We start from the raw sequence: 26,439 nt of genomic DNA, 5'->3' as shown, positions 1-26,439 counted from the left end.
TTGGATGGTTTCAGCCTGCTGAGGGGGTTCGCTTCGGGGTTCCTGCCTGGAGCGCAGCGGGGCGCAGGGCAGGGGCGGATCGGGAGGGAGCAGTTCCCAGGAGGGTTTCAGGAGTTACTGCACGTTTATTTCACCAGATGCTATTTTTAACCGCGCTGTTACTATTTTTACCCGTGTCAGTGTTTTCCATTTGCTGAACTCTGTCCCCAAGCCGGCCCCGCTCCCCCCAGCCCGGCCCGGGTCCCCCGCTCCCCCTCCCAGCGCTTCCATCTCTTTTCAGGCTGCGCTTTGGGATCTCTTCAAACTGCACCAGAGAAGCCCGTTCCCTTCCCCGCCCGGCGATACACATCTATATATCTCTGTCTATAGAAGCAGTGCAAAGTCCACGGGCTAAGCTCCTGTTCTAACTTAATTCCTCTCCAAACACATTCCTGCCAACGGGGAGGGGAAGAAAAAAAAAAAAAAAGAAAAAAAGAGAAAAGCAAACAAACGCCACTGTTGCTAAGTTTTGCACTTTATACCCTTTTATATTTACAATCCTCTCTCGGCTAAAAATAGCAACACATGATCCATTTATAACTGGCCGGACATGCCCCGCAGCCGCCGGCGGGGCCCTGGCTGATGAAAGGAGCTCTCTGCGTTCCTTCTACCTGAGCTCATCTCCCGCTTAAAGGGCTCAGACAGCCCTGCTTCCACAAAGAGCTCATTGAAACCACTGCTGCTTCCCGCCGAGAGCGGCACAAGTGACGGGAAAAAAACAAGAACAAGAAAAAACCGCGGCAGTGAGCCGTGCTGGCTGCCCCGTGCCCTCCTGGCCCCCGTGCCCGGCTGCCCGGGGCAGGCAGCGGCACGGCAGGGATGCTCGGGGGTGGCCCCGGCAGGACAGACTGCACAGGGGGCTCTGGAGGCAGCTCCAGCTTGGCTCCATGTGTGATCAACACATTAACTCACGCCACAGCAGCGCTGGGAGTGATTGCAGACCCTGACCCAGGGGCAAGTTCAAAGGTTCTTCTATAAATCACCTTAGAGTTGGAAATTATTCTAGACGTGGCTTTAGAGGTGGCTCTAGAAATTATGCTGGAAACAGCTCGTGGATTGACTCCAGACAAGTCTAGATGTTGTTCTTGTGTTTGGGTTTGGAGAGGGGCTGGAGGACAGTGTTGGAGTCAGCTCTAGAAGTTGGTTGAGAAGCAGCACGGCAACTGGCAAAGGCATAAACACTTGGTGTTACCTGCAGTAATTATACATCCAGGAGATTTTAACAATGCGGGATTTATTCCTTCACTAATACCTTCTGAATTCGTTGTCAGAAATTCCCATTAGCATGTGCAGGACTCAGAAGCTGCACGTGCAGCAGCAGGAGCTGCGTGACTGAACAGAGTCCCAAGGGCACAGCCCAGAGCCCAGTTCAGTGGAAGCCACTCCTTACCACAAGAAGGTCCAGGTGACACACTAATGTCACCTCCCATCTCACGTGGACATGCTTGTGTATTTTAAAATTTCTTCTCTTTGGAAGCACAGGTTTCCTCATTTTCTTCTCATTGCTAAAACAAAGAATCCCAGCTCAGGAGGAGAGTAGCTCACACATCACTGAATAGTGGCAACACACACCATGCCACACACAACAGTATTTTAGAGAAATTTATCACAAATGTGCAAATCCCAGACACTTAAAATAAGGGGTCAAACCCTCCCAAAGTTTTGAGTCTTTAAATAAAAATACACCTTCCAGTTATGAGCCTTTTGGGAACACTTGAAATGTTTCTCAGAACTCTTAGCTAGAAAACGTGGCTTGTTTGGACTGACAGCAGAAGTTCAGTGCCAGTGCTCCATGGATTGTAGCTGAGGGGGAAAAAAGTAATAACCATGGTGAGACATAGAGAAAAAAATGATTGTAACAGTTGGCAACATCATTACCTACATTTATTCCTCCTAATAGCCCCATCTCAGTTGCTTTTCTGATACTCTTCTTGATTGGCTTTTCAGTGGAAGTCACATCACCTCCCGTCCTGCCTGCGCAAGAGTTTTCAGGCTGTATTTTCCCTCTATAGCTTGACCACGTATGCACTCACATGCTTTGTTTATACAGGAACAAAAACTGTCCATGTGTACCACTGCCTGTCCAAAATTTTACATATCACCAAACCAGACATGCAGCAGGCTGATCAGAATTCTTGGAGCTGTGCTCCTTGAATGCATTATAACTTTTTTATTATAATATACAGAATTTTACCAATTTCCATTAGCTTTTAGATGTCTGCTACAGGCAGGGGTTCAGACTAACCATCTCCCATGATGTGACATGAGGAATCAAGTGCCATTTGCAGGCTGCTTTCAGAAAGGCTAGAAGCAAAAATCACTGAAAACCATGATCCTGAAAGTCATTAATAGGAGAGAATGCAGCAGTGGTTCTGAAAATGCTTTTCTAGAAGCAGATGCTTTAAGCAGAAAAACAGAAATTTTGCTGCCACATTGCTATCAGTGTTGTAACTCTGTGTTTGCAAGAAATCCTGATTATCCTCCCTTTTAGCCATCACCAAGCTGTTGCAGAATTACAGCCAAACATGCACACAGAGGTACAGGAGGGTGGAAGCATCCCTGGACAAACCTGCCTTGCCATGGCTGCTCTGCAAAATATTTTTCTGAGCAAAAGAGTTCAGCCCAGGGGCCAGGGGTACTTTCCAGCTAGGCAGAGATAGCAAATCACTCCAAAATACCTGAATTAGCCATGGAAGTGCTATGCCCTGGGTCTGAAAAGCAGGAGCAAGTCAGAGACAAAAAAATACAACTTCACCCAAGCTATGAATAAATGCTTGCACAGTAACATTATAGAAATTGATATTATTATTACAGCAAAGTATAGCTCAACACACTTTTTTCCCCCCCAGAATAATAACTCATTGCAGATGTCAAAACTGTAGCCAGAGGACAGTGGCAGCTGTAGCCCAAGCTGAGCAGGCACAGCCCCAGCTCCTGTGGGCAGGCTGACCCCAGCCTCACAGCCACAACACTGCTTGGGAGAGGCTTCTCCCACACACCCAGAGTGCTCAGCCCTTCACTCTGCTCCTTCACTTCCCTGGATCCTTCCCATTGTCATCGTCTTCATTCTTTAACCTGAAACCCACCCTAAGTCCTTGCAGCTTTGGCCCCCTCTTCTGTCAGCAAAACCAAACTCCCTGGTCACGTTGCCCTTGAAGCTTTGCCAAATAATGCCACTTCTTTTTTTTTTTTCCTCACGTTCTGGTTTTGCATTTTTGTTGGTTTTTTTCTTTTCCTTTTCTTCTCCCCACTCCTTTTTGGAGGGTGGTGGTAGAGGTGTAAAGAGAATAAACTTGTCCCTGCAATACTGTAATACAGGGTGTGAGGTATCTAAAATACAGTATTTCACACACTGCCCCTGTGTTCTGGTCCAAAATTCCTAAGGAGCCTGCTGGATGTCTCACCTGGAGAGGGGTGTACCTTTAGTAAATCTCCAGCCTGCAGCACAGAGCACTGAGGGAGCTGTAACTGGGACTGAATCCAGTAACCAACTCTTCACAGCACTGCTGCAGAGTGATAAAACTCCCAGCAAAGAAAAGCCATCCTTTTTACTTTTTGCCAATCAAAACCAGCCCACAGTCACCTAAGGAAGGAGCTGTGTGAAACTCCCTCTTGTACAGCAGAGAGAAGCACTTGGGCCAAAGGCTTTAGAACTTCCTTGTTTAAATGGCCAAGAAAAAGCTCCGGGCTACTGAATTTCTGGCCACTGACCTTTGTATTTGTTTATTTTAAAGATGTGTCACTATTTTTCTCATGAGCCAAACAATTGAATGATTTCTAAATTCTCTTCCCTCTTACCTCTTCTCTTCTTCCTGTTTTATTCTAGAAAGACTCATTCAAGACTAAAATATAAGGAGTAGGTATGGCCCAAATGTTGCAATTCCTCATTCCACAGATTGCTATCACTATTGCAATTGCTATTCCCTCTGGATCCAGAGAAACCCACACAAAAGGACACTACAGAACACACATTTGAATAGTATATGCTAGGAATACGAAATAAAGACTTTGAAGTATCTTTACAAAAATACTTCTTAATAATTAGAAGGAAAGGGCTTTACTTTTACACAGGGAGAGTTGCAAGTGATACCTTCTGCTCTGAGCAATGCCTCAGATGTTCATTTTGTGGATACAGGTAATTATTAGGTTCTGTGATTGCATTATCCCCATGGAATCATTCCCTTAGGCTGAATTTGCTTCTCCAGACACAGCAGCATCACTTGGCAATTCTGCTTTTGAACAAAGCTGACTTGACCTACTTTGATCAGAGTGCTGAGAGACAAGAGCTGAAGAGCTCAAGAGAAGAGAACTCTGGAGAATGGAGGAAATCACACAGACAGCTCTGTCAGAGAGCTGAGAGAGATGCTGCAATTCTTGGAGCCACTGGGGGTTCATTAACTCACAAGTTGAGGAGTGAGTGCAACCAGGGCTCCCTCCAGCAGCTGCCTCAAGGAGAGCTGCAATTCTGCTGGCAAAGACAGTCCAGTGAGTCCAGGGCCTAAAGGCTCCTTGCACAACCATAATAATCTATGTTAGGATGTGTAACATCTCTAGCAGACTACAGTTGTCCTACCCTGCCATCCTTCTGTCCATACAGTTTATACCATACACCAATGGTGTGCTGGTAAAATCCACAGCCTACCAGACACAGTTCCCTCAGTAGCAAAGGAGAGTGGATACTATGCCTAAATCCAAAATTTTCTGTTTAGATAATGAGTCAGACCGGAGAAAATTCTGCTCCTCTGTCTCTGGAGCCTAGACTAAGAAAAGGCCATGGAAGCTGCAGAGCAGCTGATAAAGCTGTGCACTGGGCTCTGCTGGCACCAAGCATCCCAAACTCCAGATCAGCATCCTGCAGGACCTGGCCCATGGCTGACCTGTCTGAAGAAAGCTTCTCTGCTCAGGTCTCCTTCCACTATCACTTCCCACAGAGCTGAAAGCACCTTTCTTATCAGAGAGCAATTAAAGGGGAAACTCCCAAACCAGCACCCTTCCCTTCACTCTGGTATTAATTTAAATAGTCTCAGAGATTTGTGTGAGCACTCAAAATTCCACGGAAATCATGCACATGCTCCTACCAGGCTAAATGTGCTGAAGAATCAAGCGCCAGCACATGACAGTGTCCCATGGGACAGACACCATCAGGCCTAGGAAGTGTCACAGCACTTGAGGGCGCTGCTGCAGTAAATTTAACTCACCCTAAAAGCCTTGACTTGGTTTTATTATGAACCCAAGCCTTCTGTTAAAATGTCAGCGCCTGGTGTTGACACTGACTTACATTATTGCTGTTATACGGTGGCCCTATTTTGGTAAACAATGAGCAGAAATTAGTCCTAACATTAAACATTCAAGGTTAGCACCTAGTTATGCCTTCAAATATTTGCACAAAGTGATAAAGTGGAAGGACAACACAAAAACAGTTTCATTTGGAATTTGTTTTTTGTTTGTTTGTTTTTTTTTTTTTCAATTTCCTTGCTTTAGGTTAAATGAGAAAGTGTGAGAAAGCATATGTGTCCATGGAACTAAACAAAAAGAAAATTTGGGATGAAGATGTAAGTGCTGATTTCTCTTGGAAGGGATACATGCTGCTGTAGCTCTTTATGGGCATGTTGATTACCCTGTTTTGCTCTATTTTCCCTGGTCTTTAATAGCATCCTCCCTGCAAGAGCTTCTTGACCCTCACGAATAAACCCACATCCCTCCTGCACCTTCCACCTGCTGCATTCTCCACTGCATCCTTCCTTCCCACATTCCTTCTTTAGGAGTCAAGTCCTGCAGGATTTGATGCAGTTTGGGATATTCAGTGCCAGCTCCAAGGTCCCCTCCTGTTGGGGATGGTTTTCTTGAGATTCTACCCCCAGCACACATCTGCCTCCATTGATGGGTCATGGACTACTTTGTTCTCCATGGGTTATGGTAATGTCTCAGCTCTTTCTGAACCAGTGTAATTAGCCCCTAACTTTTTCCTGCTCCAATGTCAAACCAGCTGGAAAGGTCTTTTTGAGTGAAGTAACAACTTGCCAGTTTGAGAAAACTCTATTCAAAAGTTTTGCCAATGCAACACATTTGATAACATCCATTTTTTTTTATTATATGACTTTGGTATTTTATTCTTTCTCAGTTCTGGCTGTCACACTCAATGTTTTTCATTGCAGGAGTTACATGATTTTTCTCAAAAAAAATATATATTGGGGTGAACTAGGATTTCTAACTTTGATCAATGCTGACTGCTTAATAGAGAAAGAGTAAAGGGAAATAGTGACAACAGAAAAGACCTCTCACAATGTGTTTTGGTATTTCTGCAGGACCATATTTCTCCATAATTTTATAACAGTGCTCTGTGCCCTTAACAATATAATATTGAAAATTTCCATTGACAGTGTTTCAGAAAAAGCCTGACTTTAAATTTGAGGAAACAGAAATATGGTAAAGGAGATGTGCTAGACAACACATTCAGGAGTATATGAACTGCTCTGCCAAAGATTAGGGATAACTACAGTGTCAGTCTCACAAAGATACATTAAGTACTGCTTATCTGTCAAAAACCAACTCCAAGTGTAAAAAGGCAGGGACAAAGTTAATAAAGGGAAAGCAATCAAAGAAAGATGCCCTAAAACTGACATTTGTCAAGAAAAGATAAGAAAACAAAGAACAGAGCACAAAGTAACTCAGCACTTTATCTGCAAGTGAACAAACCCTTTCTGCTCTGTGGTAGTGAAGAGTTATGCTTAAAAAACCAAATAATACAAAGGGGACACAACCAACTTTAACAGTTCTAGTTGTGCTATGATCTCTGTGTTTACAGCTGGAAACCAGAGCAGCACATTCTACCCTTGAGTTCTGACTTGCTGAAGCCCTCAAGACAGACTGAGGGGCCTTGGGACAGCAGCAGCCCGATGACCAAGCTGTCACAGGTTGAAAGGTTTTTCTTGGTTGGGCTAAGTTTGTGCTAAGTAAATGCTAAATTAATGCTAAATAATGCTATGGTAAGGAGTTTTATGAATTAAATGTTGTATTTCATCCTTTGTCAAAGATCATTGGTTTCTGATAATTTGATTTTGGTATTTTTGCCGAGGGAACTTTGGTCTGATTTTCATCTCGCATCTATCTGGTGGAGATTTCTCCTTTTTGCTAAGAGAGAGTAACAGAACCTCGAGCTAAAGCTAGGGTTAATAAAGCCAGGATCCAGGGCTAAACAGGTGCCAAAGCAATTGCAGCAAGGCCCCATCACTGCTGCTCCTACACCTTTGCACTGGGACCAGTTACCCACCAGGACATCTCCATCTGGCAGGGCTGGAAATCTTTGAATCTCATCTCTTTTCCTGCCGACCCAGCACTAGCTGGAATCCTCTGTTAACAGCCAGAAGAGTAAACTGCTGAGCTTCAGATTTAGCATTTTACCACGATACATGAAAACCTCACACATCTGCAAAGTTCAAGCCTTCCAGGAATAATTCCAATAAGATGCTTCATGTTTCCTGCTCCATGAAAAAATAGGAAAAAAAAAATCTCATCTATAATTGACCTTGACAGATATTGAGAGCATTTGGCACCTATTAAAACTCCTTTAAGATGAAATCCTCTAAGCTAGAATAGGAAACGCAAATCTGAACTTTACACCACATTTTGTTCACTGGAAACACTACCATGGTAGGTTCAGTCACTTATCTTCCATTGAAAAGCTATCTTGAAATATGTACAGAACTAACTTTTTAAACATTTATTGAGCAAATAGGACCCTTCTGTTTCACGCTACACGTCTGCTTTTTTAGTCAGACTATTAAAATTAGCTTGGAGATCTGCACAGCTTTGTCATTGTTCTTCTGTCTGGTCCACATATATGCACAGGGAACAGTTGGAGAAATGCAAAAATCCACTGAATGGAAATTTCTACTGCGAATTATCCCTACTTACAGCTTGGGAGACCATTAGAACCTCTATCTGACCACATCTAGGAAGCAGAGACAAAGCCAGGAACTATTAACAGTGAGCAGCTCTGTCTTGGTTGACACAAGGGCTGCTGTCATCAGAACCACAACCCACTGAAGTGTCAACAAACAAGTCCTTAATCAAAGAACAGGAGGAGGAAAAATATTGGCAGTTTCAGAGTGTCCAGGGACACTACTCCCACTTGAGAAATAAGAAGGTCCAGCTTGGAAATAGGGCCAAGCCAGTCAAACCAAAGTGTTTGACTGTCCTTTGAGTAAATCCAAGGCAAAGCTCTCTTCCCCCAGCACTGTTCTCACTGATGTGATCAGCTCCTGAGTGTGAGGGTTCCTCCCAGAACTCACAGTTTTCCATAAACATCTGGGTCAGATGTGACATAATCCCTTTCTGGAGGAAATTTTGGGAAGCACTGGAAAATTGCTGCTTCCCAAGTCAGAGAAGCAAGACTTTTTCTATGCATAGTAGGATGCAGGTGGAGGATAAAATTTAAAAAATGAAATAGGAATCTCTTCTAATAATGCAGCGTGACAGATTCCTAATGGCCAAGGCACGTGCTCTTCCTGTGTGAGCTCCACTGAACCAAACTGCCCCCACAGACCTGACAAATTCATGCCCTCCCAGCCCTGTTCCCATGGGGAGCTTGGCAGGGATCTCTCCCACCCTCCAGCAGAGCTTTAGCTCTTTGGCTGTACAAAAATCCCATTTTCTCTCCTCAAACACAAAAGCTCCAGCAGCATCTCCCAGGAGTCCAGCATGAAGGGATGAGCCACTTCCGTGCTCCAACACAATCCCTGCTCCATCCCCAGTGCACAAACACAAAAAGGGCAGCTCTTCCTCACACCCAGGGCTTGCCTGGTGCCTTTTGCTGTCCCTTTTGCACCTCATCCCATGCCAGATGCTCATGGGATGTGGCCCACCCTCAAAAGCACAGAGGCTGCAACGTGCCAGGGAAAGGCTTGAAGGTGGTTCAGGGCTTTTCACTTGATGAAACTGTAAGAAAATTGGAACAGTCCTTGTGGTTTTGGCATTAAAAAAAAAAAAAATAAAAAATCCTGCCTAGCACAAGGAATGATTGAGTGTGCTGGTGGCTCAAGAGAACCAGAAGGGGCGATGAGCTACAAAAAAGAATATGGGACTGAACTACAAACTCTCCATCTCAAAAGCAATTATAGATCCCGTAATCTTAAAAGACTTAGAAACAGCACAGTTTAAATGTAATCGTTTGCTATTGGCCATGCTAATGACATTGGCTGAATAACCAACAAAAATATTAGAATTTCTCTGGCATAAATTCAACTATTTAGAAACTGGTATTCTGAAAAGTATCTGTGATCCTAAGGCTTGTACTATGTCCTGGTGGATTTTTCATTATTTCCTGCATTTTCCATGTTTGTCTGAGACAAAGAACTCAAAGAAATGCTCCTGAAAGTCCACTCATGTCCTGCTAGAGCAGCCACCACCAGGGATTTCACAAGTCCGCATCACATTTTATTTGTGTAAGAATTCTCTCCACTAAGTTTCAAGTAATTAGAAACAAGCTGTTCACATTAAAATTGCAATCTCAAATTATTATTTTACTATGACGGAAAATTACCAGTCTGAGGCGAAGCTTTACAAGTTATCTCTGAAGGCAGAGAACTGGACTTTTTATTCTTTATGCAAAGAAATATTCCAGTTGTTTCAAAATACATTTGCCATAGTTTAACCCTTACATTAATAAGGTAGCCTGCATGAAAAGGCTGTTCTTTGACAATAATACACCAGATAATATTCAGATTTTCCATCTAGTTCTAAAGGAAAAACTGCAACATGCAAGCACAACTACAACATGCTAGCAAACTCATTACAACTGTACAAATACTTTTAAAAAAATTATTTCTGGAAGCCCTGCAAAAGCTAGGCTTGAAATCTCTCAGTGGAATTACATTTTCGTTCAAGCAACACCACACAGTTTGGAAGCCACGGAAAATATCTATTAAGGCAGTTGCTAATTTAGAGAAAAAATGACCCCATCTGGAACAGTGTCTGCAGTGCTGTTCATTGCACCACAAGAAAAATATTATTGTACTGCAGTGTGTGAAGCCTTGTAACAAAGATGACGCCAGGTCAAAAGAATCTAACTTAGAAAGAGAAGTTGAGGTTAAGGTCTTGCCTTTACTGTAAAAGATAAAGTCCAAAAGGAAGTTTAACATGAAGGAAAGGGTGAAAAATAGATAAGCTGAACAGACAGCTAACAAATAAAAGGTTAATAAAGGTTTCCCGCTCCAAGATGTCTTCCAATAATGTAAATTAAGAAAAGTAACTTGGGAAACATTTTTTAAAATGTAAAGACATTTAAGAATAGCAAGAGTGTTATAGAGCTGATTGCTCAAGTAACACAATTAAATTAGGAGATCCCAAAAAGAAATCATGGGAATTACATCCCTGAGTTCGAAACTTCAGGGTAAATCAGGTATTCACTGACAGCAGCTCAAAGACAGGGTGAGTAAGGGGGTACCAAAACTACCAAAATGTGTAACCCAGGGCTTTTCTTTACATCAGGGGCTTGCACATGCAGCAGCACTGAGTCTGAGCAATCTCCTCCTCAACTGCAGCATCATTTGCCACAGAGATCTATCCAAAACTCATCTTCCCCAAAAAAATTAACAGTGCCCCCGCAATAGCAGCGGGGCAGTGCCACAGTGCCATGGAGATGTCCTGGGTTGCCCAAGGAGATGCTTGCAGCTTCCCCAGCACTCCCTGGCCCTTGGCTAACTCTGTCTGCTGGCACTGCCGTGAGCATTTCCCTCATTCTCCATCCCAATTTCACATCAGATTACTCCAGCAGCATTGCTAAGAAAGAGGTGATCTGTACTGAGTGAGATCAGTGGGAAATGAAGATAGTCAGTGTTCTAATACCATGCCAGGCCTGTCGTTGAGTAATCCAGACTTTGGACAAACAAAATAGCAAGCAGTTATACAGGACTACAAACATCTGTTTCCAAGAGGTGTCCAGATCATTAGCAGCTAATTCTATCTCTCTGTGACATTCCCTGCCATATGCTGGGGGATAATCTCAGCAAGCAACAGGGATTTTCATCTCAAATCCTAGCAAATCTGCTCTACAAGGCTTCACAGTTTTTCTTATGTCACTTATGAGATAATACCTCTAAGCTGCTCCTCTCTGCTCTTTTTATGCCTTGTGTACACTCCATCACAGCACCCAATAGTTCCTGCCCAGTAAAAAGTGGCAATTTCTCCGTGCCACCCTGGAAAAAAATCCCTTCTCTTGTCAAGAGTGAATATAAAATTTATCTCTTGGATAAACTCACACTCGGGCTGTCCCCATCACCCTACAAGTCCCATCCTCCAGACGAATGATGGCAGTGGATTTGAAACAATCTCGAATGAACCGTGGCACACCAAGCTCAGGGGGTTGAGGATTTGGTGGTCCTGCCTCCTGCCAGCCCCCAAACTGATGAGAAATTCCTGCAACCCCAGAGTTTCCACCAAAGCCACGAGCGGTGCTGCTGCTGCTGGCACGGAGGGACGTGCGGACGGGATATTTTTATCTCCTCTTCATTGCCACCCCTGTCAATCCAAAACAAACTTGAACTAGTGGGAAAGATGGTTCATGATGAGAAAAGGATTCCCTGGCTTGCTCTGCATGCCACCACTGGATACCTGGATCCCTGCCACTGCAGTGGCACAGCTGCATCAGCCCTGGCTTCCCAGCTCTCAGCAACTTCCCAGACAAAACCAGCAAACCTACTGCTTGCTTTTTAGCAGCTGAAAAGCAGCACTAAACCACATAAGTATTATGTAAAACGATCTTTTTCTAAGTATATGTTTATTGTGCACAGAAGAAGTGGATTTAATTACAAACAACTGGAAGTTTTTAACAGGCTGGATTGCCCCCTACTCCCTTTCTAAAAACTAAAGTTTGGCAGCAGCTTTTGGGTTTCATTGCAAGTCTTCTAAGTATTTCCTTGGAAAGACTTTACACTTGGTCCCAGGCAAGAAGTCAAAATCAACATTTAAAAAGCATGCCCTGCATAATTTCCAGGATTCAGCAGCGTTAAGGTATACTTTGGAGGCCAGGAGGAGAACCACTTTTTGTGCTTTTTGACTTGGTGCATAAAGCTGGTCTTCAGACAAGGAAGTTTATATTCCAAATAATATTTTTAACTACATGTGGTCAAGTACATAACTTATCAGGCCTTTCCTCAGCCCCCTCCCAGAATAATCCTGAAGACTAAATACTTTTGCAGTATTTAAGATTTTGCTTAGACCTCTACTAGAAGCAACAGAGTCTCAAACCTCCTAATGCAGAATAATTCAAGAGCAAACAAAGTCTCAAATAACATTTTCTTAAATTCCTTTGTACCATAAAACTACCATTTGGGCTTGACAGTGATATTCAGCCTGCATTGGCTGGTTCTGCACTCAAGTGGTTATACTCAGTTTCAAGGTGTGTCCAGGTGGGATGGCAGCACAGAGGTGACCGAGGGGACAGTGGACACTGCCCTTGCTCACATGAATAATCCCATTGGAATCACAAGGATATACATGTTTAAGAAATACCCACGCAAATTTCATGTTTATTTTTGTTTGGGGAAAACAGACGAGAAGAAACATTTTCCATGTGAATATCTGAAGTGCTGTTAAAAACAAATACATATTCTTCTGAAATATGAGCAAGTGAAATCCTGTATCACTCACCACCTAAAACCACAAAACGCTACAGATAAGGCTGAACTTTGCAGAGGCTGGGAGAAATGAGAGCACAGGTAGTGCTAAGGGATCAGGAGAGAAAATATCTTACAGCTTTTACAGTCTAAAAGGAATTTGTTCCATGCTTCTCATCAGCAGAGAAAAATCAGTTGTATTGAATTGTGAATTTCCTGTGTGGAGGTAAGGCAGGGAAAGCATCAGGACAGTATTTCACAGAGTGTTTTTCTTCCAAACAAACAGTTTTAACTGGTATTTATAAAAACCCCAAAACATCTGAATGCAAATTTTCAGCTCACAACACCATGCCCTTCTCCTTAGTATCTACATTTCCTCCCAATGTTAAGTCCCAGTCACACAAATCCCTCCATGCTCCAGAAAACCTCCCAGCTAACCAGTGATCCTGAGATTCCAGCATGAAAAACAACCAAAAAAATGCAAATCCAAACATATACAGCCCACAAACTAAAAATTGTGTTCAGTGGGGGATGGGGTAGGAAAGAGGAAGAGGTGGTGTACGTTGGTGTACGTGCAATGAGGATGACACAGAGTAAGAGGAGGTTAAACTCTAAAAAGTGACTTTTTTTCCCTCATTTCTGCAGCAGCATCTCCCCATCAGAGCTGCACAGCCCGAGTGCACCCACGTTCTGGGAGAGCCTGGGGACAGACGAGCTGCTGGCTTCCACTCCAGGCTCTCTGCTCTCCAGGCAGAGGGGGAGATGGACACTGGGATGTGTTTGGCACCTGCACCAAGAAGCCAGCACAGCTCATCACCTCCAGCACAGTGCCTGACAGGAGTGCCCAGCTGCTGGTGTCCCACTCAAACTGCTGTAAGCAAAACTGAAGAGTCAGAAAGGACTAAAGCCTGGAGAACCCCTTCCTCCATCCTTTGGTCCCTGCAGGGGCTGGCACACAACACAATTCACCAGCAGCAAGCCCATGATCCGAACTGCTCCAGGGTATCAGGGAAATCTAAAATCTCTGCAATGTGACAGGAACAATTTACAGTTGAGGCTCAGGTTTCTGGCTGCCAAGGGAGCAGCACACACCTCACAAGCTGCTCTGCAAGGCAGCCTGAGCAGTCAGAAACAGCTCAAGATGTGACTGATTTAAAAGGCAAAGGAATGTTCTCAAAATGCAAGCATTACACTATAAAAGCAACTTATTTGGGTTTAAACCTCCTGTAACATAATGCAGAGGAAGCACAACTGTGACAGGGCTTGTTCCCTCTTCCAAAACACTGAGGCAGAAGTGGCTAAACAGGGCAAGACTGTAGATTGTAAAACTGCAACTTATTCCATACTAGGAACCAACCCATCCTCCTCAGCATCCCCTTCCTTCACTTGGCAAAATAAAAATATCAACTTTCTGACATCTGTGTGACACCTGCTGCCATCCCTCTACATCCCTCAATGTAGAGAACACCCATTAGCTTTTCTGCCCTCTTAGTGACATACAGATCTTTTAAAATGCTGCCCAGACACCGACACTGTGGGTTTTCTTTACAGAGGGAACACATTAGAGGAAGTAAATAAAATTTTGGCTGAGCTATTTATAAAGCTTGCATGGCTTGGTTCTCAAATGCTTCGCTGAGCAGGGGAACAATAAGAATAAGTCATGGAGTTCAACTTCTCAAGACACATTCTTCAGGTCTGAATATTGAAACCATCATGGATTTATATGCCTGGTAACTGAGCTTTCTCATGAAAAGCATCTGAGTTGTCCTCACACCAGGGAATTGCCAAGCTCTTTTCCTGACGTTTTTAAATTGTGGCAATTAGAAGGAAATTCAATGAAATCATGCATATTTGTGAATAAGGACACTCCCAAATTTAAGGGAGCCAGGGAAGAACTGCATGTAATTAATTGCACTCCTCAAGGCTTTTCCTCCAGGGAAGCCCTTGCACAGGAGACAGTTCAATTTAAGATGTCCCAGTGGAGAATTATGCCAACAGTTGCACAGAAGCAAGCAAGACATTTTGCCTGCTCTGGCAGCAGATGGTGCTGACCAAGCAACAGGATCACAGGTTCAAAAAAGTCAAGTCAAAAAGAGAGCACTGTTGGGGTGGAGTTTGAGCTTTTAAAATAAAAATTATCAGATAACTCTGAAATTGGATCCATGGCTATAGATGAATGCAGCCTCTCTAGAGTGATGGATGATGATCTTTATGCCACCAGGCATTTAATGAGTGAAAAAACATTTCAGCACTACACAGAGATGGCATCTCTGCTGGGGAAAGGGAGAACTGTGTATATTTGTCCTGCTGTGTGACTGCACAGGTTGGTCCTGGGGATCAGGGGATCCTTCAGACCCCTCAACCCCTTCCTACAAAAATTCATGCTTGCACATGCAGAGAGCATCCCTTCAGCATTAGCTGCAACTGTGAAAGACATTAGTTTGCAGTTCAGATCCCTGCAGAGAACATTCACCTTGCCTCTCACAGCATTGCCATCCATTAGCAGCCCTCCATCCCCACACACTCAGAGCAGTGCAGCTCCAGCTTTTCAGACACCTTCCACTGCCAGACCCTGTTTGAAGCAGCTCAAACTTTGCCAAAATTCAAATATGCTGGCTGGAGCTATCTACACCATGTGTCTGCCTGAGGCTAATGATCTTTTTGTTCATGTGGAGGAAAGTCACTATCAGGAGCTCTCAAGGAAAAAAAAAAAAACAAATGAAAACAAAACTAACCAAACCAAAACAGAACAAAACAAAGCAGGACATGAGAAGTAACTTGCCTCTCCCCTTCCTATGAAATTTAAAATGAGAGCAGGAGAGAAATTACTTTACCAACGATCTAAAGCATAGAGGTGCCACTGCTGAGGACATTAAGTTGTTTTGAGATTCAGCAAACAATCACAAATCACATTACAGATGCAGCCAGCATTGCTTGCACACTGCGTAAAGCTTTCTTCAAGTTTGCAAAGCTTCCCAGTTATTTTTGTTTAGGGGTGAACATATTCCAAACCAGAAGATCTCCATTTGCCAACTGAAAAATCATCCCATTTTGGATACAGCAGTGGGAACTGAACAGGACGCCTCTTGCACAGGCTCCTCATTGCAAAGGAAGATCCATAATTAGCATTCCACCTCCTTGCTGTCCACAGCAAGATTGTCATGTCTGCACTGGGAAGTACTGGGCAGATGGAAACCACAGAGATTCCCATGTCCAAGTGTTCTTGTAGTATCTGGTTATTCTTGGGAGCCCTATTGGAAAATATTGCAATTCCTTCACCACTAAAGACAGTCCATCTGGGGAAGTGCACACTGCTGCCTCTCCAGCTGGTATCACAGTGTGCAGCCTGCTACAAGATACACACATCACAGGCATTCCCTAGGATATTTTTTGACCTATTCCTGCTTTTCTTAAAGGGGAAATCTGGTATAAGATGTTTAGTGTGCAAAATCTTGTTCTTGAGAATTAGGAAGCACCCAGGATAAAGATTCCTCTACATTTTTAGTCTATTTTGTCCTATACATCTTTTACATGATCTTCTGATAAGGATAACATGCTTTTCAGCAGGGTGTGTGTCCTCTCTTGCAGCTCATAATACATGGGGCACAAGAAACAAACTGCAAGTGAATGAAAATCTTGACAACAAGATTTGTCAAGTGCTCCAGCACATGCCTGTCTTTATAATTGGGTGTCCTCCTCTCCCACTCCATCCTGAGAGAAGCAGTACCAAGATAACCTCCTGTGAGCTAGCAAGGGAATCACCACAAGAGAAGGGATATTTTGTGGGATTTGCCATTCCATGCTGCCCTGGGGAACCAGGCCAGCTTCAGTCTGCTACGGAGCTGCCCCGAGCAGCAGAGCAGCACACAGGAGAACCAGCTGTGCTTCCCACTCCTGGGCTGCACTTAGAGCACCTAAAACTCCCTTTGTAAAAGTGCTGAGTGTTCACAACAATGAGGTCCATCATCTAATTACAGAAAGTATTTACTAAAAAAAAACCAAAAAAAAAACCAAAAGAATTTGGGTACTATGGATGAAAATTAGTGATAGGACATATAAAATCACTGGTTCCTTTGGACAATTTCAGCTTTAGTCTTTGATGGCATTTCCCCCTCCAGTATCCACACAAGGAGGAGGATACCACCTCATTTCACAGCATTTCACTGACATTTGTGGAGCATTCAGTCCCTGCAGTGATCAGTGCCACAGCGTGAGGAGTTCAACAGTTCTTTATTCAGCACAGGGTATGGACGGAGTGTCGCAGATAGGGCACAGGGTGACACATTGTATGAGGAGGATAAGAATATTGAATAGCTGCTCATTCACTACACAACATCCATCTTGTGCCCTGAATGGAGTACCAGCTCTGTGGAAGAAAATACAATGTAAACCATACAAAACAGTCTTTAATTATACGGCAGGCAGGGGCTCACCATGCAGCACACACACAGAGGGTGACTGTGGTCAGTCTTCACACTGCTATTTCCCAGCTTTTTAAAGTGTGTTTTTCTTTTATATAATATATTTCCACATAAAAACTTTCCATTTGCATACCCTATATTCATATTTGCACCAGCATAAATATTTCTGCTAAAACATTTTTACTGAAGCACTGATGTAGGGAAGATTCAGAATAGTTGTTATTTTATAAGCTGTAGTTTAATATAAATATTTAGGGTGACAAGTGCATATATTTCTATTTGTATATTGGAATCTGAAGTTCCTTTTCAAGATGGGAATAAGCTACAAGTACTTTGTACATAGGCAAGAGTTCAGCCTGAGAGAGTGAAAAAGCCAAGTACACAGAGATTGGCAAAGCACTGAGAGGGGACCAGCCCAAGCTCACTGTCTTATAGCAAGACAGATTCATACTTTCAAGTCTCTAAAAGAAAAAAAAATAGAGGAAAACCCACATTATTGTCACAAGAAGAAAGCACATGGGTAATAGGAATGTTTTATGACAAAGTTTAAAATCTTTTCCCCCATAACCACAGACTTTCACTTTTAGAGCCAGGATTGTTCTCCAACAATAAAACAACCCCACGCAATGAAAAATCACCTCCTATTCCCAGTAGTATCCCTGAACTCACACTATGCTGCCAACATAACAGTGATTATAATCTTGAAGTTGTGACTTGTATAGTTCACTAAACAAAACCCAGTAAGATTACACCTGGTTGAGCATTTCACAAAAACAAAGCGAAAAACCTCCCACTGCTCTGCTGCCAGTACAAAGTCAGATTATTGCCTCCAAAACAGAGCAGATGCAAGATCTTTGCTCTACTGAAATTAAGAGACATTCCAGGGCTTGGGATGCTATCTTATACAGCAGTGGTGATGAAAAAAGCACTGAAAAATTATTAAAGAAACATCAATCAATTAACAGCATAAAGGTGTCCATTGAGTAACTGCACTGCACACCCCTGAGCAGACATAAAATTATGAACTTGTCCTTCTGAAAAAAGGAACTACAATGTGGGAACATAAGTATCAGGCGTCTGAAGAGCATAAACTCAGTGATACTCTGAGTAACAGATGTGTAAGTTACACACTCACTACAACACCAAACCACACAGCATGGGCACAGAGACTTGTGCTCTGCCTGTGTCCTGCACAGCCCAGCCATAGGAAGGAACACTCCACCATTCTCAGCACAGCCCTTGGAAGTGCACGAGCTACTGCAGCCACATGATAAAAATAATTCAGCCTTGGGGACAGGACAGACCTGAAGCATCAGAGCAGTTTTCATCTAAAATGTTACTCTCAGAGAAAGAGCTGGCAGTCCCTTTGCTGTCCGTGTCAGCAATGCACCCCTACGGGAGCATGTCAGCCTAAAAATTTGGAACACAAGTGAGAAACTCTAAGTATCTACTGCAGCTTTTGCCATTGAGCTTCAGCACAAGCGAGGAGACACACCTGGCTCTGCAAATTTTCCCCACCCTAATTCCATTCCTTAGAGGAAGACTCAGCTGCAGCTTTAAATCCCAGCTGGATGCTCCTGGCCCCTGCATTCAACATCACCCTCCTGCTCAATTTGTGTGTACAATCCCTAAGCAATCTCAGCACAGACACACTCAGCTGTGGCAGCAATACCTGCTGATGTACATGAAGGATCACCAAATGTACCCCAAACTTCACATTCCAGTTTAGAAACAGAAAATCCTCAAAGCAACAGTGAGAGTGGGATGCAGGGGAGAAGCAGCAAGGGAAGGAAGCTAACTGGAAAACTGACAGTCCCTGTGCAAGGAGCAGGGAAATGGGTCTCTAAGGCATCCCAAGATTTACAAGAGGGCCAAAAAGTGACTTCCTGCTATTCAACTCCAGGCTGAAATGTAATAAACGACTGCCAGCATAACACTGACTCATATCCATCAGATTTATAAATCAGTATTTTGACAAAGAAAGCTCTGTTGGCTTCACCATAGACAACTCTAAACCACTCAGATGTGTTGTTCAACCCACTCAGTGTTCAATGTCATTGCAGCAAGACCCAGCTCTTTATTAAAAACCAGGCAACTGAAATACTGCCTGTAGCCTTTATGACTTAAAGGCTTGCAGATTAACATCAAAACTAGCCCTGCTGTTGGATTTTTTTTCTGACTTATTTAATCTACAAAGGAAGAAAAGTTCTCATGGCTCCTCCTTCACACACTTGTTCACTACAGAACAGACTGGAAATACATTAAAACACCAAATGATAACACACCTACAGGTATGGGGTGCTTGAAAGGAATGCACGTTGGGTAGAGGTGTGATTCCTTACCAACAGTCACAGCAATGAGCTTTACTCTTCCCACAAGTGTTGCTCAACCCCCTTCCCATGAGGAGGGACACCTTCATGAACAGATTTGCATCAGTATAGCTGCAACCACATCAAAAGAAGCTCTGCTTCTGGAATAGAAACTTTTACCACCAAGATGCAGAAAACAAGGTCCAATATTGTTTTCTTAAGCTCCTTAAAATTCTGCTTCTCTATTACAGGCTGCAAACACACACCAATATGAATAAGGCCAAATTTTGCTATTTATGCCCTGCAGAACCACATGCACTCCAAGCATGAGAGGCGCTAAAGTTATTTGTGAACATTTGAAAATATTCTCTGCTATTCCAAGATGCTCAGGGTAACCTGTATTCCATCTGCATTGCACTGGGAGGCAGAGGAGTGGGAACATTTCCAGCCTCTTTCGACTTACCTGAAGGCCAATACATGACTTTCTAAGCCTGTTTGGGTTGGGGTCGTGTACTACACAAGCTCAGACATCACACAACTGCATAATTAAAGTGCCTTTCCATAGAGCACCCCTCGGGAAGGCAATGCCGGTGCTGTCACCGTGCAGGAGCATCCCTGCCCGTGAGCCCTGCGCAGTCCAGGGCAGGGACGAGCTGCCATGCAGGGAACAAGAGCTGGAGCAGGGGGCAGCGCCGGATGGACCCGCACAGCCCGAGAGGCTGCATCTCCCCGCCGTGCATTCGGGGGGGAGGCGGAGCGGACAACGGCAAATCACTCCCGCAGACGGAAAACTCGGGCTTCCTCCTAACGGGGGAGCCTAAACGGGAGAGCCGCCCCCGCTGCTGCCGCGGTCCCTCTGCATGGCTCCGTGTGAGCAGCCAGCGTGGGGACAGCGTGGGGACAGCGTGGGGACAGCGTGGGGACAGCGTGGGGACAGGCGGCCCCGTGCTGGCGCCGAGCATCACCTGGGATGCGGCTGCTCCTGGCCTCGGGCCGGCCATCGGCTCCTACCGCACACTGCAGCGGGCGCGGCCGGGCACGGAACCCCCCAGCGCCGGTACCCCGGGCCGGGCACGGCAAATCCCGGCCCCGTTCCCCCCGCGCTGCCGCTGCCCCCCGAGCCCCCGGAGCGCCCGCCCGGCGCCGCCGCCACGTGCGCGCCCGCCCCGCCCCGGTGCCCCGCGGCCACCGCCCCCTGCTCCCGCCCGGGCACCGGCGGCGGCCTCGGCCCCGCACCGGCCGGGCCCCGCACCTGCCGGGCCCCGCACCTGCCGGGCCCCGCACCTGCCGCGCCCCGCTCACCCAGCAGCAGCAGCCGGTGCGTCTGCTTGTACTCGCGCTTCTCCGCCTTCAGCGTCTTGTCGATGCTCTTGCTCCGCTTCTTGTCCGCCCGCTCCTTGGCCACCAGGTCCTGCCGCAGCCGGTGCCGCACCTGCGGGTCCCCGTGCTCCGCCGGCGCGGGGGTGTCCGGCTCGCCGCGGCTGCCGTAGGGCGCGGAGGGGTGCGCGGCGGCCAGGCGGGAGCGCAGGCTGTAGCACAGCCCCATGGTGCCGGAGCCACCCGCCCTACGCGGGCATCGCTCTCCGCCGGGGCGGGCAGGGCGAGGCGGCGGCGCCCGGCGGCCTCTTAAAGCGGCCCCGCTCGGCCGGCGGAGCGCGGTCCCGGCCCGGCCCGCCCTCCCGGCCGGTCCCGCGCCGCGGCCGGCGGGAGCGGCCGCACGTGATGCGGACATGGTTACCGTATTCTCTGGAAAGCGCCGGCCCGCGGGGGTCGCGCCGCAGCGCCCGGGCCGGCGGGACCCGCGGGCTCCCCGCCCGCCCCGCGGGTCAGCGCTGCCCGCGGCCCCGGCCAGCGCAGCCGGCGCTGGTTGGCGTTTCAGCCTGGCTTTTGCCAGGTCGGGACCTGAGCCGACATCCCGTCGTGAGGATGCTGCGGTGCCAGGGAGAGCCCTGTCTTAGTTTGGACGCTGCGCCTGAGCTCCTCACGCAACACCTGAGCCCGCTGGACAGAAGGACACTAAGACCTGTGCCATTTTCATGCCCCATTTTTAATTCACTTCCTGCCGCACACATATTTGTCAGTGACTTCTTGTTATTTTCTACCAGTGCTGTCATCCAGTGCAGAAGTAACTGATGAACTTCTTCTGGAGGCACCACATCTGCCTTCTGACAACAAACTTCACGTTTAGCTTCTCAGTTCTCTCAATTTACCTGGCCTGGGGTGGTGGTGCTGATTGTGGCTGTACCCCCTTCCCTGGCAGCATGGGCTGTGCACAGCACTGCCAGCTTTGTCATGCTGTATTTTGTACTCATCTCCGGCCAGCTCTGAGCATTCACTTATGAGATGACTAATGCTCTCTGGGGCCTGGCCACACATCCTGCACTCTGGAATTGAAGCTTTCCAATCAGCTCTCTATGCTGTAGCCTTTCCTCAGCAAACAGCCCGTGTGGTTCTCACTGAAATCTCCATTTCTCCTCTCGGCGCTTGCTCACAAGTTAGGTGTCTTCTTGATGCAAATTTCTCATTCAAAATCTCCTGCAATTGGTACAACAATTAGTAAGTGAAAGAATGAAATCCCTACACAGCGGGGAAGTTCACTTTGCACATCACTGCTAGCCCAGGATTTGACAGCAGTTGCTGCCTGTTGCAGGAATAAATCCATCTCACATCAGGCTCAAGATGCCCACATGACTCATTCTGCCTCCACTGTTGTAATGCCTTTTCCTCTGGGGCCCAGAGTTCGTTCTGATGAACACACCCCTGAGAATGTAATATAACAAGAAAATGTAAAGGTCAGCCTAGAAGATTATTAGTAGTTTTCTTTCTCTTCCTCTTCTTTTTAGAGAGACACTGAGACGAGACAAATCTTGTACTTACTGACAGGACAATTCTTTGAAACAGGCTGGTTTGTGGGGATCTGTGCTTGTGCCACCTGCCAAAAGGAAAGGGAACTCTCTTGAGGACTGTGAAGAAAACAAACAAACAAATCCAAAAACTAAAACAACAAACTAGTAGGAACAATCAGCCTATAAATTAGTTCTCCTGACTCTGGGGGTAGGCAAGCAGAGTTTTCCTGCTGGTGCAATTCACAGCAAGACAAGTTTAAGGTTTTGGTTTGGTTACTCTGTCTTGGTTTGGTTACTCTGTCTTGGTTTGGTTACTCTGAAAACTTTGCCAGTGCAGGTGACAAGTTCAGCAAAGCACACCAAGCCCACCTTGGCTGTAATGTCCATCCTCTGAAGGAGAAATTTGAAAATGAAGTCATTCCAAAGTGGAAAACAGACTTTCCCTCATCCTATTATTCCAAACCCCTAGAATAACTCATAAAGCTTACCAATTACTTGTTTCAGGAAATCAGAAATTTTACATCCTGCTGTAGCCCTGGCTGTGGCCCTGGCTATAGTTACAGCATAGATGTAGTTACTAAAATTCCAGCTGTTAGCAATGCCAGGCACAATTCATCACTGCTTACACCAGTTTTAATTAGTGGCCAAAAGTGACAGCAAGGGTAAAGTCACATGTTTCACCTGGGTGAAGGCTGCATGACACAGACTGACAGCTTTTTGAAATCACACACAGTTTCAGAGATAGAAGAGGAAATTACTTTCAAGATCTGCCTTTCCCTGACTCTCAGGAAGGAGGAAGGGGATAGAGAATTGTCTTTTCCAGAACACTGGGCTGCAGATCTCTGCATTTTTATTCTGTTGTTTCTACCACCTACAACGGTGGGAAAAAATGAAGAGGTTAAAAAGCAGAATGGGCCATCTGGTAATATAAAAAATATTAAGGAAGAAAAGAGGCAACAACTGTGAGACTGCAGCATTAAAAGTAGAGACTTGGACACACAAGCAAAAAACCTTGGATGAACACTAGGAAACACGACAGCAAGAGAAATGTCAATGAGTAAAATTTGCATTTATTTGTACCTTGGGAGGGAAAATAACCGATTGAAATCAGTTGCTGTTAGAGCAAGTGGTCCATATGTGCAAGCCTCATTTCTTGGTGCAGAGCAGCACGTGTCAGCCCTGCTGCTGGCACTGCCCTGCCACAGGCAGCCGCTCTCTGGGCCCCAGTTTGCACTCAGCTTTTCCAGTGTAGGTGGCTGTAGCCTGGCACGGTGGTTAAAGACATCTGAGTAAAGGCTTAGCTCCTGAAATGGCCCCTGAGACTGCTGTGCACATCTGGCTGGAGCAACAAAGGAGGCTGAGCACCCCTAAAAATAATTCGTGCTACCCAGTTACATAACAAGGCTTTTAGGGCATAAGGAGAGGAATCTACATTTGTGGGATTTGCTCAGTGTTTATGTGACTGGACTCCCACTACAGCCTGTGAGAGTTTCCCATTAATTTTAGCTGAAGAAGATTCTATCTGGTCTTTGCTTTTAGCTCTTTCCTTCACTTAACTCTTATTTTGTTGTCATTTCTCTGTTTCCTGCATCGTAGTTTAGGTCAAAAATGGTGACCAGGTGCCTAATTTCAGTCCTTGATTCCTAAATTATTGTTAAAGTATCAATCTAAGCTGTTAATTTTCTATCTGCTTTCTAAAAGAGTCTGAGAATCAAGAGCTACTGATACCTATAACCACAAAGCCACCATCACTTCACTACCCTCATCACATGTAGATGGCCCTGGGGAGGGGACAGTGTCCTGGTCTAAATGCCAGGCTGACTGACACCCTTCAGTCCATCTCGGTTCCCATCAGCCACAGGGAGAGGTCCAGGGCTCCAGGAGCAAAGCTCTGCACTTCACTGTGTGTGGTGTGTAGCTGAGTAGATAAACATCCAACTTATTAATATTCTGATTTACTTTGTGCAGATTTGAGATTTCCATGCGATCTTTCATTCCCTGACCTAGCATTTGTCTTCTCTCTGGTCCTGACACTGCAGTGAGGGATAGAATACCAGGCACAGAGCCAGCCACTGCCACCATCCAAACTCTAAAGTACAAACTTTCCACTCTCAAATACAATAAAACTTGCCACCTTTCCCCTTGGCTATCTTAATGGCTGGTTTTCCCCTGACTATCTCGGTTTGTGGCTTCATGCCCCAGTTGCCTTCAGGAATATCAAAATACTTTCACTTTTTTCCCCCCAGTAACAGACCATGAGCGAGTTTCCCTAGGGAGGCCTTCTCTGTCCTAGAGCTGTCACTTAAAAACGCATTTATGGCAAAAGATGAAACCCCATTGTTAAATTCCCTCCATTCAGACATCACTTAAGCAGATGACAGAGCCAATCCCACTGATTTTACTGGGCTTTACGCACAAATCTGGCATCAACTTTCCACAGAAGAGGTGCCCCGAGCTGGGCTAGAAAGCCACTGGGATTGCACTTGTGAAAACAGCAAAGCAATATTTTGATAAAGCAGCTTATTTCCATTTCTTAACTGCTTTTCCTACAGCCTGCAGATACTTCCTGCTTCCCCTCTGTCCCTCTCCAGCAGATAAAGGGACACATTTTGTTGTTGAGATCATTGCGGCACCCTCAGCAAGCCGAGGTTGTCATGGGACTCCCTGCACAAACAGAGCAGGTTTTCAAGGATAATACACAGCAAAAATGAGCAGTCTTGTTCTGTCAACAAAAATCCGCGTGTTTATAAGGACCCTCGAACGTGTTTTTAAAAATACTCGGGCGGGTATTTTTAGCTGTGCGAGCCCGTGCAGCTGCCCTAAGACACCGAGACTGCTCCGGGCGCCGCTCTCCCCCTCGCCCCGGTACCCCGGGCGGCGGAGCTCCCACCGGGATGTTCCTGCGGGAGCAGAGCCCCGAGCAGAGCTCGGCCCGTGTTGTTCAGGCTGCACTGACATCTGTCGGCTCTTATCGAGCCGGCTAGGAAAAAACAAGCCCGTGTGGTTTCACGCCCGGAGATAGCGCCCGCGGCAGCAGCGAGGGACGGGCGGGCGATAAGGGACGGGCAGACAGCAAGGGCGAGCGGGCTTTGGAAAGCCCAGCTGGCAATGACCGTGTTCCCTGCGGACAGGCGATTCCCAGCCATCGTCCTTCCCGCTCCCGGCCGCCCCGCTGTCCCGCCTTGCCGGAGGATGAAGCTGAAGCCAGCCCGTGCTGCTCCACTGCGAGCGCGTTCCCCGGTCCGTGTGACTAATTAAAGCAGTAGGGCACGAACACTCATTTCTGAATCAGTGTGTGAGAGCATCACACAGCCTTGTGGAAAAAGCAAGTGAGCTCCGAGCGAAGCGTTTCGGTTGAAGTAGCAAACTCTTACTCAGATGTACAATTTGGATAACATAACTGCATGTTTAGTATAATAAGCAGAGAACAACTGTACGTCCTGGAGTCCAGCCAGCATCCTGCTTTGGTTAAAAGCCCCTGCTGCAAACCCTGTCTCGTATGTCAGCGCTCTTATTCACGGAATTAACACGAGGCTGAGCTGAAGTGGGTGACAGGGCCACACGCTGCTCCGCCAGCCTTTGGGACGGAGCAGTTACCGACCTCTGCCTGGAGTGACTAAAAGCTGAACTGGGGCAAGTCCCAAGCCTGACTCTGCAGCCCAAAGGGCTTTCTGAGAAACGCTCTGCAAACGTGGGGCCCAGCTGGTTTGGGCACTGATGGTCCCCACAATGAGCAAAAGAAAGGGCAGGCAGGCAGCAGGGAGGTATTGTGGGCATGGGAGGATGTCGTGTGGAAGAGAACTTCTAGAATAGCATGGGCTGGAGGCTTGAGAGAAATGGAGACTACCATCAATTTTCTCTTTGAGTGGAAACAATCCCAGAAATCCTTGTCCCTGCTATTCCTCACAAATACTCGTTATATGATTGGGTCAACAGCATTTAATTTTGGCCACAATGTATAATCTCATTTTTTAATGTCAAATTTGCCCTTTGATTTTAAAGACAGCTTGTGCTGTTCAGGTTCCGAAATAATTTAAAACAGAATTAGCTGATTTTACAGCTTTATAAATCTCTCCTGGTTGGCTCCAGTGTAAGTAGGCTGTTAAATTCTACCAGTAGAGATTTCATAATTTCTCTGAGTGCTGCAGTTTAATATTTGCCATTGAAGCACTGGGTCAGGCTGACTTTGCCTGCTAGTCTTCGCTGTTCT

At 45.9% G+C, this 26,439-nt stretch overlaps 1 protein-coding gene across 1 annotated transcript in view; it reads right to left on the bottom strand.

Annotated features, from left to right (window-relative positions):
* Positions 1-20,944, bottom strand: part of GNAS (GNAS complex locus) — a 130,496-nt gene extending 109,552 nt beyond the window's left edge. The window contains exon 1 of the mRNA XM_021553591.3: positions 20,686-20,944. Coding sequence (XP_021409266.1) covers positions 20,686-20,929 — 244 coding nt within the window. The 5' untranslated portion in view covers positions 20,930-20,944. The remainder of the gene's footprint in view (positions 1-20,685) is intronic.
* Between the last annotated feature and the right edge of the window lie 5,495 nt (positions 20,945-26,439).

This window comes from Lonchura striata, chromosome 17 (assembly GCF_046129695.1).
Source record: "Lonchura striata isolate bLonStr1 chromosome 17, bLonStr1.mat, whole genome shotgun sequence".
Lineage (NCBI taxonomy): Eukaryota > Metazoa > Chordata > Aves > Passeriformes > Estrildidae > Lonchura > Lonchura striata.
The sequence above is the reverse complement of the archived record's forward strand: the minus strand, read 5'-3'. Positions and strand labels throughout refer to the sequence as shown.